This window comes from Chiloscyllium plagiosum, chromosome 4 (assembly GCF_004010195.1).
Source record: "Chiloscyllium plagiosum isolate BGI_BamShark_2017 chromosome 4, ASM401019v2, whole genome shotgun sequence".
Classification (NCBI taxonomy): Eukaryota; Metazoa; Chordata; class Chondrichthyes; order Orectolobiformes; family Hemiscylliidae; genus Chiloscyllium; species Chiloscyllium plagiosum.
The window spans coordinates 27,523,684-27,537,006 of NC_057713.1; the positions used below are offsets into that span (position 1 = coordinate 27,523,684).

General features: G+C 44.7%; 1 protein-coding gene across 1 annotated transcript in view; it reads right to left on the minus strand.

Annotated features, from left to right (window-relative positions):
* LOC122548771 (SCO-spondin-like) overlaps positions 1–13,323 on the minus strand; it is a 188,294-nt gene that overhangs the window by 156,971 nt on the left and 18,000 nt on the right. Inside the window, exons 2-6 of the mRNA XM_043687538.1 lie at positions 12,730–12,897; positions 11,547–11,681; positions 8,180–8,420; positions 6,095–6,247; positions 2,895–2,941 (exon numbers count right to left, since the gene is read on the minus strand). Of these exons, the coding sequence (XP_043543473.1) occupies positions 2,895–2,941; positions 6,095–6,247; positions 8,180–8,420; positions 11,547–11,681; positions 12,730–12,897 (744 nt within the window). The remainder of the gene's footprint in view (positions 1–2,894; positions 2,942–6,094; positions 6,248–8,179; positions 8,421–11,546; positions 11,682–12,729; positions 12,898–13,323) is intronic.

The following is a 13,323-nucleotide window of genomic DNA, read 5'->3' on the forward strand; positions in this document are numbered from 1 at the left end:
ATTGGATGCCTTCCTTTATTTCCTTGGTTATCCAAGGCTGGCTCTTCCTACCCTTGTTTTTGACCGGAATACACTTTCCTTGAGCACTGTGAAAAATCTCTTTGAAAGTCCTCTGCTGTTCCTCAACTGTTCCACCATATAACTTGTGTTCTTGGTCTAACTTAGCCAACTCCTTCCTCATCCCATTATAGTCTCGCTTATTTAAGCACAACACCCTGGTTTTAGATGATTCTATTTCACTCCCCCCCACAATTGTCTGATATTTGATCTTACTGTGAGCACTCTTTCTGAGAGGATCCTTAACCAGGAGATCATTAATTTTACCTGTCTCATTACACAGGACCAGGCCTAAGATTGCATGCTCCCTTGTAGGTTTGGTAACATGCTGTTCAAGAAAGTTGTCAGCGATGAGTTCCATGAACTCCTCTTGAAGACTGCCTCTATTGCCTTGATCTGGCCAGTCACTGTGCATGTTAAAGTCCCCCAGGCCGACTGCCGTTCCTTGCTAAGATGTGTCGCTATTTTTTTGACTGATCTCCTGAGCCAGTGTCGCATTATTATTGGCTGACCTATAGACTACTCCCACCAGGAACTTCCTCCCCTTACTATTCCTGATATCCACCCAAATGGATTCAACATTCTGCTCCTTAGATTCTATATCGTTTCCCCCTATCGCTGTAATCTCATCCTTAATTAAGAGCGCTAGCCCACCTCCCTTACCTTCCTGCCTATCCTTTCTCATTACCTGATACCCTCGGATATTTAATTCCCAGTCATCACCAACCTGCACCAACCTGCAGCTGTCTGGAATGGCAACTAAATTATACCCCTTTGTACTGATTTTCATAACAAGTTAATTGACTTTGTATTGAATACTATGGGGCATTCAGATAAAGTGCCCTTACACTCATCGGCCCTTTAGAATCTATCCATCTCCCTGTCTTTTGCATATGATTCTGTCACCCAATTTTACTTTCCTCTGCATAGCTTCCTATTCTGCCTTTCTGCCTGGACTCCCATCCTCTGGCCATTTTAGTCTAACCTGCCTCACAGCCTGTCTGCTTGCTGCATCTACCTTTACACCAACCGCTGCATCTTCTCACCTGATGCTCTGTTTCCCATATCCACTGCCAACCCAAGTTAAAGCTTCCCCACTGCAGCAAAATTGTCCTCAAAGATATTGGTCCCCCTTGAGTTCAGGTGAAACATGTCCCTTTTGTACAGGTCATATTGTCCCCAAAAGAGGACCCAATTATCCACAGACCTGAAACCCTGTCCCCTGCACGAACTCTTCAGCCACACATTTGTTTGCTATACCCTCCTATTCTTGCCTTCACTAGCATGTGGCACAGACAGCAACCCAGAGATTACTGCTCTTGAGGTCCTTCTTTTTAGCTTCCTTCCTCATTCCAGAAATTCATTTTTCAGGCCCTCATCCCTTTTCCTAGCTATGCCATTGGTACCAATGTGTACCATGACTTCTGGCTGCTCACCCTCTTTCTTTAAGAATCCTGCAGAGACTCGATCTGAGACATCCCTGACCCTGGCACCCGGGAAGCAACATACCATCCGGGAGTCTCGTTCTCGTCCACAGAATCTCCTGTCTGTTGACCCAACCAATGAATCCCCTATCACTATCACTCTCCTCTTCTCCCTCTTTCGCTTCTGAGCCACAGGGCCAGACTCAGTGCCAGAGACCTAGCCACTGTCACTTTCCCTGGTCGGTCGTTCCCCCACAACAGTATCTAAAATGGTATACTTGTTATTGAGGAGAATGGCCACAGGGGATCCCTGCACTGACTGCCTATTCCCTTTCCCACTCCTGATGGTCACCCAGCTACCTTCGTCCTGTAACCTCGGTGTGACTACCTTCCTGTAAGGCCTCTCTATCAACTCCTCAGCCTCCCAAATGACCCGAAGTTCATCCAGCTCCTATCCCTAATGCAGTCTGTGAGGAACTTCTCACAGGTAAAGCCAGCAGGGACACTGGTAGTGACTCTGACTTCCTTTCTAGCTGCTGAGAGTCGGACTGTAGGATCTCAATCTCTGCTGTCTCAATGTTATTGATACTGATACTATCCAGTTCACTGCCTTCCATCTGAAGAATAATCTGTAGCCTCTCTGTGAGAGAAGGTAACTCTCCATGCGGGTCTCTCAGTGACAGGGACACAGTTACACTCAGCAGCTGTGGAATCCTCTATAACAACCTTATTTATTCATTTTGCTTTTATCTCTTGTACAGTCCTATGCCCAGGATTGAACTGCACTCCTTCATGGAACTGACATTTGGAGCAGTCACTTTAACATTTCACACTGGTTTGAGGATGATGAACAAGTTACAGACTCCACACTTCATGCTCTTCCTGATCATCATCCAACCAGCCACTAGCCTGTCCCTCGTATCCCATTGGGTGCCTATCTGCTGGAATGTATGATCTGACAATGCCACCTTCTTCCCTGATGCTGATAGGCACTGTCCTGCCCCTCACATTGAGAAACACTGAGCACAGGGAGACTGAGTTACTTCCAACGTGTGGGTGGCACGGTGGCTCAGTGGTTAGCACTGCTGCCTCACAGCGCCAGAGACCCGGGTTCAATTCCCACCTCAGGCGACTGACTGTGTGGAGTTTGCACATTCTCCCCGTGTCTGTGTGGGTGTCCTCCGGGTGCTTCGGTTTCCTCCCACAGTCCAAAGATGTGCAGGGTCAGGTGAATTAGCCATGCTAAATTGCCCGTAGTGTTAGGTTAAAGGGGTAAATGTAGGGGTATGGGTGGGTTGCCCTTTGGTGGGTCGGTGTGGACTTGTTGGGCCGAAGGGCCTGTTTCCACACTAAGTAATCTAATCTAATCTAATCAACACACACGTCAATTCCACATCACACTGGCTACTTTACCTTTACAATCCAGGGGTTGGCAATAGATTCCTTCAGGGGTACACAGGCTGCAATAAGAACAACAGCACAAGGTCAGAGTGTGTGATAACATGAAGCATTCAAACGATCAAAGCTAATCTCATTGTAGTTCAGACATCAGGACTATCATCCACTGACTTTTGAAATTCTATTCCTACCTCTCCCTGTAAATTAAATTCATTTAAATCATCATTAATATCTCGATCCACTAATTCCATTATCAACAACAATACATTTTCATATTGCACCCAATAAACATCACAGGAGCATCATAAAACAAGATTGGAGACAAAAGGAGAGATTATTTCAGAGGATCAGAGGTTTGAATTGAGAAGAGAGAGAGAGAGAGAGAGGTAGAAAGGCAAAAGTGGTTTGGAGGGAATCCCAATAAAAAAACAGCCTTGGTAATTTATTACAATCCTGTAGACTGATGGGAAGAAGTTTGGGGGACCAGATTTCACTTTTAAAACTTTTAATAACTGCAATCAGCTGAACTCAACCATTACCTAAAAGGTGAATGATATGTAAAAATAAAAGGCCAATTTCACTTTTAGTAGTTAATAGGAACATCAAACATCATCACATGTGGCACCATATACAACCTCACAGTCTCTCCAACTCAGCTTGTGCAATGTCAGACTTTGTTTCTCACATCTCCTCTTGTCGCTTCCATTGGCAGCAAAATTCCATTCAAAATTCATGAGTATAGCCATGATACAGCTAATATATCCCCTAATGTTAACTTCATAAGTCTTTTGCTGATACACAATCCCCGAGATTCCCTTCTTCGATCTCACCAAATGATCACTTCCTCAACAAACTCAATCAAAATTTGTGAGAGAAGACCTCGCCCACACAGAATCATGCTGACTGTCCGTAATAAATCCATTCTTTTCCAAATGCGAGTAAATCCTGTTCCTAAGAATCTTCTCCAATAATTTCCCTACCACTGATATAAGGTTCACCAGCCTGTAATTTCCTGGATTATTCCTTTGCCTTTCTTAAATAAAAGAACAATATTGATTATTCTCTTGTCTTCTGGGAACTTGCCTGAATCTAAAGAGGATACAAAGATCTCTGTTACAACACCGGCAATCTGTTCTCTTGCCTCCCTGAATGTCTGGGATGGATTCCATCAGGTCACTTAGCTACGTTAATGTTTTCAAAACACCCAACTCCTTCTCCTTCTTAATATCGACAAGCCCTAGAATATCAACATACCCCTCCTCAATCTGACCATCATCTCCTTTTCCTTGGTGAATACAAATTCAAAGTATTCATTAAGGACCTCATCCACTTCCTCTGGCTCAAAATATAAATTCCCTCTTTTTTGTCCTTGAGATTTAGATTTATTTAATATTGTCACTTGTACCTAGGTACAGTGAATAGTGTATAATGTCACCACACTCTGGCACCATTAGCATTACAGAATAAATTACTGAATAAATTGTATCAAGGCATTGAATGAATTAATGTTAAATTAATGCTACTGAAATAGAAACAGCTTCAGAAGTTCATTTTCCCTCACCATAGCTTTCACGCTCTCTACTTCTCCAGTTACCACCATCTGACGTTGTCCTCAGGATCCTGACAAAGTGCTCCTTCCCTGATGTCAGCAACGCCATTGCTTCCACCATCTCCGAGCTAGAGATGGTCACCCTGCAAGGGTCCCACAGCCTCCTCCCACCCTGGACATCAACTGACCAGGTCCTGTTTCAGGTTCGGGTCCAAGCTGTGCTGGTCTGAATGTAGGCTGGGGACTATGTGGGATCAGTTGGTCCCTGGGGTCCATGTGGGATCAGACCACATCCTGGCTGGTCTCCTGGCTGCCACCCAAGATGGAGTGGGGATGGAGATACACAGGGCCATGGCCTCCCACAGGGGGACATCAGAAGGATGCCCCAAGGCAACCAAAAGCAAAACAATAAATGTGACTGAGCTTTTGAGCTGGAAAGACAATGGTGAAGCCGTGTGGATATGGCTGGACTCTGCTGCTTTAGCCCATGACCTACCTGTTCCCTAGTCACCCTATTGCCCTACATATAAAATGTCTTAGGGGTCTGACTCTGTCTATATATGAGATATATTCTCTGCTGGCTGGACTGTTATACTGGTCTGGCCTTCTACTGCCCTGCAGTAAAAAAACATCTCAAGGCAGTTTATTTTTCCTTCAGTTGATGTAAGTCAGAGTTAGGGCTTTATAAGTGTGAACCAGTCACCCTGTGACTCCTGTAAATAGGTGAAAGCATCTGGAAAAGAAAGATTGAGAAGCAGCATCTGATCAGGACAAGAATCGTCTCAATAAATCCCATGAACAGGCACCACTGATGTCCTTTCCTCATCTTTCCATTCACTTTTTTTTGGTCTTTCTCTCTCTCTCTCTCTGTATTTGTCTAAACTTCTGTAGGGAAGCGTTTTAAACGGAATAAAACAAATCACTGCAAATGCTGAAGATACGAAACAAACTCAGAGAAAGCTAAAGAGACTCAGCAGGTCTAGCAGCATCTGTGTCCAGTGACTCCTCTTCACAGGGTCTGTCTGAAGAGGGGTCACTGGACCTGGAACGTTAACTCTGTTTTTCTCTCTCCACAGATGCTGCCAGACTTGCTGAGTTTCTCCAGCAATTTCTGTGTTAGTTAATAAAAAGGGTAAGAGTTTTAATGAGTATAGTTATATATTGATGGTCATACTTGTTTTTATGTAGTGAGAATCTATTTATTTGTATTGATAATAATTCTTGTTCAGTCCTGAAACCTGCCCCATGCTGTCACCCAGACTCTGAAAATCAGGTAATGTGAGGAATTATGCACTTTATAAAATCTTTAATTTTTGTGCTGAGTTAGGACTGTCTCAGTGAGGCATGACCAGAGTTAGGGCTTGTCTGTGATTGATTTGAAACAGAGTCACATTTACTGATAGACTCATTTGATATTTAGTTGTGTTACCAATCTGATCATTAACCACGGTACAGTAAGCCAGCTGGTACATACACAAACAGATCAATCAGAAGCTGGATGAGATCAGACCATCTCAAACACTTTAGATTATCCAGGTCTACGAAATTTACATCATCCCCCTAAATCCTGACCCTAATCTCTTTGATTAAGACACAATTCTCTGATCTCACCAGATCTGAAACTCTGCAATCCCATTCTAATGACAAAGAGCCTACAGTTTCTCACCACTGTTTGCATTCACCCACAAACCAGCTCTCGCCAAGTCTCATCTCCTGCTGGTCATGGAGGCACAGTATTGGACATGGGCCTTGGTCACATGGTTTAGTCTGAGCCTGTTCCTGTTGACACTTCCTGTCTGGTGACCCTGAAGTTGAGGTTCTATAAAATCAAAATGTTTAACAGAAAAATTGCTCAATAAACAGCAGGACAAAGACAGTCATTTTTCACCCTCCCCATAGTGATCCCTCCCTACCTCCCCCTCCCATAGTCATACGTCATCATCTCCCCTCCACCCCAGTCTCATTAGTGACCTCTGCCCACCTACCCCTCCCTATAGTGCCCTCTCACAACCTTCCCTCCACCCATCCCCTCCCCATTTCCCTCTCCCCAACATTGCTCCTTTTCTCTCTCTCTCTGTCTCTCTCTCTCCCTCCGTTTCCCTCCCCTGTGTTCCCACTGACCCTCCCCACTTCTGTATACCAGAGACTTCTCTCCCCTGGCAGACATAATGTCCTGGCTATCCTTTCCCGTGGGTGTTAAAATGTCTCTACGTATCTCATTAAGAATTCAGAGGAAGAAAGGACTCAGGTACAGGATTAGGCCATTCAGCCCCTCGAACCCGCTCCATCATTCAAGAAGATAGTGGTTGTGCTCTCAGCTCCTTTTTCCTGTTTGTCCCAATATCCTTCAACCCCCTTGTCTATTAAAAGTCTATCTAATTCAGTCCTGACTACATTAAAATACCCAGCCACCATTGCCTGAAGAGAACTCCACACTAAAACTTTTTGATAAAAGAAAAATCTCCTCCTTTCTGCTTCTCTAAACCCACCTATTTTTCACCGTCCCCTGCCTCAACACAGGAGCAAACACCCTGGATACCCTCATTTCCTTCTTAGTCATCCTTCATTGGTTTCTAAAGTCTACCCAATCCTCTGACTGACCAACAGATATTCAGTGTTTCTTTCAATCTAACATCTTTCAATCAATCATTAACTTACTCCGTCATTAATAGATGACAGTCCGTCACAAACAGCCCTTCATTCTGCAGAGAGTTCTTTAATGTTTCCTTAAAATTCTTCCACTGCAACTCTACTGACCCACCTTTAAACCTAGTTTCCCATTTCACCACCTGGGAAATGCATGGTTATAAGGGAGACGGGTGGGTTTGGGTGGGATGCTCTGGAGAGAGTTGACTTGATGGGCCTCTTTCCAGACTGCAGGGATTCTCTGACTCTTGTGCCCATCAGGTCACATGTATTTTTTTTCATTTATTCAAGGGATGTGGGTGTTGCTGGTTGAGCTGGAATCTGTTGTCCTTCGCGAATTGTCCCTGAAAGTGGTCCCTTCAGCAACCTCAGAGTTGACCACATTGTAGGGGGTCTGGAGGCACATGGAGGCAGATCAAGTAAAGATGGTGGATTTCCTTCCCCAAAGAGTTTTCACAATGATTGATGGTGGTGTCTTGGTCAGCAAGATTGAGACCAGTTTTATATTTCCAATTTAATGACAGAATTTAAACTCCATTGGCTGTGGTGTGGGTTATGAACATATGACCCCAGCCTAGGCCTCTGGTTGACTCATCCAGTGACATTAGGAGAAAGTGAGGACTGCAGATGCTGGAGATCAGAGTCAAGATGTGGTGCTAGAAAAGCACGGAAGGTCAGGCAACGTCCCAGGAGCAGGAGAACCGACATTTCGGGCATAAGCTCTTCATCAGGAATGATGATGCTCTGCTCATTCCTGATGAAGGGCTTATGATTGAAACGTCGATTCTCCTGCTCCTCGGATGCTGCCTGACCTTCCGTGCTTTTCCAGCACCACACTCTTGACTCATCCAGTGACATCACCACGACATCATCATCTCTACTAACTTTGATTTCTTTCTGATAAACGTGATGTATATTCATTTTCAGGGCTTTAAATCCTGACTCTTGTTTGTATGGTCTGCTCCTTCTTGTCCTACAGTGGTAATCCTTCCCCCCAATCCTCTGTCATTTGTTTGTCTCCAGTTACTTTGCAATTTCTCCCATTACCTGACCAATGAGTTGAATTCCCAATCCCCACCTTATGCAGATATCTCAGCCACCTCACCTGAACCGAGTTCGGAGACCAGTGCCACAGGTGATGCTGCACTGGGACCACATGGACCATTGACTCCAAGAACAGTCACTGGTCGGACAGGTGTAGTTTGAACAAAAGATCTGCCCTTCGGTACATGTGCAGTTGTTACAGTCGCTCTGTTGTATGCTCCCTGGTGCCCAGGTTTGTCCAAGTATATCAGTACACTGACACTGCCAAGGAGCGACACATATACCATCCTGCTCAAGATAACCTGCAAACAGCAGAGAAACATTTGACTACTTCATCCCTCGACAGCTTTTAAAGAATTTTACATTTCTGCTTAATAGAGGAGCTGAATAATATTTAAGTAGAGCAAGACTGAAGAAAGCTACAGAGGTTTGGGAATCTTTGTTCATGAATCACAAAATAAGTCAGCATCCGAGTTCAGTGGGGAAGGCAAATGAAATGTTGGCCTTTATTTCAAAGGGAATACAGTGTAAAATTAGGGAGATTTTGCAGAAGCTATACAAGGCACTGGTCAGAATATTGTGAATGGTTTTGGGCCCCTTATCCAAAGGAAAGATACACTGGCATTGGAAGCAGTCCAGAGAAGGTTCACTATATTGATACCAGGAATGGAAGGACTATCTTATGAGGAGAAGTTGAGTAGATTGGGTCTGTAATCATTGAATGAGAGGTGACCTCATTAAAACCCACAGGCTTCTTAGGGGGCATGTTCCTCCCGCAGTGACAGCAGATACAGCAGCTTAGAACATAGAACAATACAGCGCAGAACAGGCCCTTTGGCCCTCGATGTTGCGCCGACCTGTGAACTATTCTCAGCTCATCCCCTTACACTATGCCATCATCATCCATGTGCTTATCTAAGGATTGTTTAAATCTCCCTAATGTGGCTGAGGTGAGCTTCTCTGCAATCAATCTATTTCTGCTTTTGGCTGAACTGGACCCATATTTGTTATTGCTAATTTTTTCCTTTCTGCTTACCTGCAGAAGATTTACAATTCATTTTTAAGTTTTCTGACCTCTATTCTCCCATTTTTAACAACAGTCTTTAGCTCATCCTTTGCTGAATTCTAAGGTGCTCCCTTCTTGGCCTGACTGTTTACCTGTCAACTTCATAAACTTCTTCCTTTGACCTAATGAAATCCATAATATCTTTTTCAGATTTTCAGCCAAAGCAGGCATGCAGATATCGGAGTAAACAATTTCTCCTTTTACTCCTCCACTTCCTTCAGGTCAAAGGTGTGATCATGGATACCAGCATGGGCTCCAGTAATGCCTTCGAGGAGAAAGTGAGGGCTGCAGATCAGAGCTGAAAATGTGTTGCTGGAAAAGAATTCCTGAAGAAGGGCTTATGCCCGAAACGTCGATTCTCCTGTTCCTTGGATGCTGCCTGACCTGCTGCGCTTTTCCAGCAACACATTTTCAGCTCCAGTAATGCCTGTCTCTTTGTGGGGTACATGGAACATTCCTTGTTCCAGTCCTATGCTAGCCCCCACCCATAACTCTTCCTCTGGTATGACGATGATTTAATAGGTGCTGCTTCCCTCTCTTGTCTGTAATTGTAAAAGTTTATCAATTTTGCTTCCAATTTCCACCCTGCTGGCACCTTCACCTAGTCCATCTCTTCCCTTCCCTGATATCTCTGTTTCCATTGCTGGGGATGGGCGGCCACCAATATCCACTACAAATCATCTTACTCCCACAGTTACCTTGACTGTACATCCTCACATTCTACTTCCTGTAGCGACTCTATTCCATTCTCCCAGTTCTTCTGTCTGCGTTACATCTGTTCAAATGATGCCAACTTTGACAAAGGGGCCTCCAAATGTCCACCTTCTTCCTCACACAATGATTCTCCTCCTCTGCAGCCCCCAGATGTGTCCAAATCGTCTCCCACCCCTCAGCCCTCAGCCCCCCAATTCCCTCCCATAAAAGCGATAGGGGTCTCCCTTGTCCTCACCTACACCCCTTACTGTCAGAGAGTCTGTGCTAAGGGAGAACTGCACTTTTAAAAGGTCAATACTGTGGGAGCGCCAAACTATCAAAAGGTCAGTACTGAGGGAGCACCTTCATATATCTTCTCACATGGAGACAAAAGTTCAGAATTCACACAACCCTGCTATGGTAACCTCTGCAAGACATGTCAGATCATTGACATAGGTCCTACCATTACATGTGAGGACACCACCCACAAGTACGCAGCAGATATACAATGTTGTCTATCTCATAAGCTACAGACAAGGTTGCCCTGAGGCATGATATATTGACGAGACCATGCAGATGCTACGGCAATGAATGAACGGACACCGCACACAATCACCAGACAGGAATGTACCTTCCCAATCAGGGAACACCTCAGTGGTCAATGACATTCAGCCTCCGACCTCTGGGTAAGCGTCCTCCAATGTGGCCTTCAAGATACACACAAAAGCAGAATCGCCAAGCAGAAACTGATAGCCAAGCTCGGTGTCCACAAAGATGGTCTCAACTGTGATCTTGGGTTCATGTCACGCTACATATAACCCAACCACAATGTCCTGTAGCTGTAAAATCTTCCTAACTGTCCTATTTTGACACCATTACCTTGATAACTTGTTATGATCTCTCTACCTTAATTAGTTTGTACAGTTTGTTACTTTGGTTTGACTCTCAACGTGGGTCTCTTACACCTGTCATGTTATTCCAGCCATTTGGTTTGTCTCTAGCACCACCTTATTTTTGATTTTTTGTAATTATCTTTCTGCTTTAATTAATTGGATCATAGGTCATCTCTTCACTTGCTGTTCAGCTGTTGACACTTTACTAACACTGTCTGACATGTTTGATCACTTCCAAAGACTCATTAATCAGCCTGTCAATATTCCAGGCATACCACTTGTAAGATTTTTTGATCTCTCTGATTATACATTCTGTGTCTGTGTGCTTCTCTTTACTTCACCTGATGAAGGGGCAATGCTCCAAAAGTTTGTAATTTCAAATAAACCTGTCGGACTATAACCCAGTGTTGTGTGACTTCTGACTTTGTCCACCCCAGTCCAACACTGGATCCTCCACATCATGGATACAAAAGATCCTATGACACTACTTGGAAGATAGGAAAGGAAACCAACTCCATCAACACCTAACCAATCACTGGTGTGACCCCACTGCTGTGTGAGAACCTGCTGTACGCTGATTGTGTGTAAAATGGTAAACAACCCAACTGCAACTACCACGCCAAGATAGTAAATGAAATAAAATGCATTGGGATGTGAAAGGTGCTATTGGAATGTAAGTGTTGCTTCATGATTTTTTGAGCATGAGCCTGTTGAATTAGGGTTGTGTGTTTGGGACTGGAGTGTTGTCCAGAGTCTGACAGCTGGTAGGCACTCACCATCAGGGCACCGACAGCCGATTTCACACCTTTCCACATCAGCACATGCTATTCCAGCCTGCAGATCAACACAGGAACGTGGGCATTGATTGGCACAATCAGACCACTGCATTGCAGGGGGACAGGAACCAGTTCCTGAGGAACCACAAGGTCAAAGTGCAAAATTAGAATGGATCACAGCACTGCATAGAGAACCACCCCACCAAACTGCACTCCCCCTCAAAAATCCTCACCCAGAGAAACTATTACCTCCCAGATAAACACTCCCTCCCAGAAAAACACTCACCCCCTCAGGCCAGTTCTGCCCCTTCCACCTTGATTCTGGATCCCAGTCCATGCTTTGCCTCTATTTGCCAAACCCCATCCCTGCTGCATAAATCCATCACTCACCTCTCTCACAAACTCCATCCCAGAAACACCATCCTCTGGTGTTGGTCAGAAAATGAACTTGACTCACCACATAAACACAGTGGCTACAGTGCTAGGAATACTGCAGTGAGTAACTCACTTCCTGACTCTCTAAAACCTGTCCACCATCTCCAAGGCACAAGTCAGGAGTGTGGTGGAATACTCCCCATTTGTCTGGATGGGTGCAGCTCTAACAACACTCAAGAAGCTTGATAATACCATCCAGGACAAAGCAGCCACTTGATTGGTACCACAGCCATAAGCATCCACTCCCTGCACCACTGATGCTCAGTAGCAGCACTGTGGACTATCTACAAGATGCACTGCAGAAATTCACCAAAGATCCTTAGACAGCACCTTCCAAACCCATGACCCCTTCCATCTCGGAAGTCAAGGGCAGAAGATACATGGGAACACCTCCCCCTGCAAGTCCCCCTTCCAGCCACTCACCATCCTGACTTGGAAATATATCACCGTTCCTTCACTGCTTCTCAGACCAAAGCCCAGTTCCTCTAACCATCACCACCTAGACCCCAATCATGATCACTCATCCTCAGGTGTAATCATCACAATTCACCAAACTCCAACCCAAATTGGTCAGTGTAACCACTCATTCTCCCTATCAGCCATTCCCACCCCATACTTCCCTTTTCTCTCAATATGTCAATAATGTTGCCATTCTGCACTGATCCCCAGCCATCTCCTAAACCAGCCTAACAGTGCAGCCAGCAAGTGACTGTGGTCACTATGAACATATCGATCCTGTCATGCTCACCACACAGTTGCATATTACACAGCATCACTTCAAACCGATCTCCCGGACATGGACGCCCCCCATTCTTAGGGGGTGGGTCAGTACAAGCCCGAATCCGAAGTGCCTTTCCTCCCCCACAGGAACGGTCACATGTGGACCAAGGACTCCAACTGGACCATGCGCCATTCACTGACAAACCAAGAGTAACATCAGTTAGTGATCACTGGATCTCCAATTCTACCCAGAGCAGGCAGGGCAAGTGAGCGGGCAACAAGACAGAGCGTACTGTGCACAAGTGAGAGACCCTTTACTTTGATAATTGGAATAGAAAATAAGAATATTTGTATTAGCTACCAGAGAGATTCAGGTGCACTCAGACAATAATCATAAAGTTAGTAAACGGCTACAACAAACCACTGGGAAAGCAAACAGTAAAGGTGGCCTTTATTGCAAGGAGTTAGGAATCTTATTGTAATTCCACAAAACATTGGCAAGATCATACCATGTTACCATATCTTACTATTTCTCTGGATTTTGACTGGGGACTGAAATGCAGAGAGGGTTGTTTTAACAAACAAGGATTGCTGTGCTTTTGAAAAGCAGATTAAGGAAACT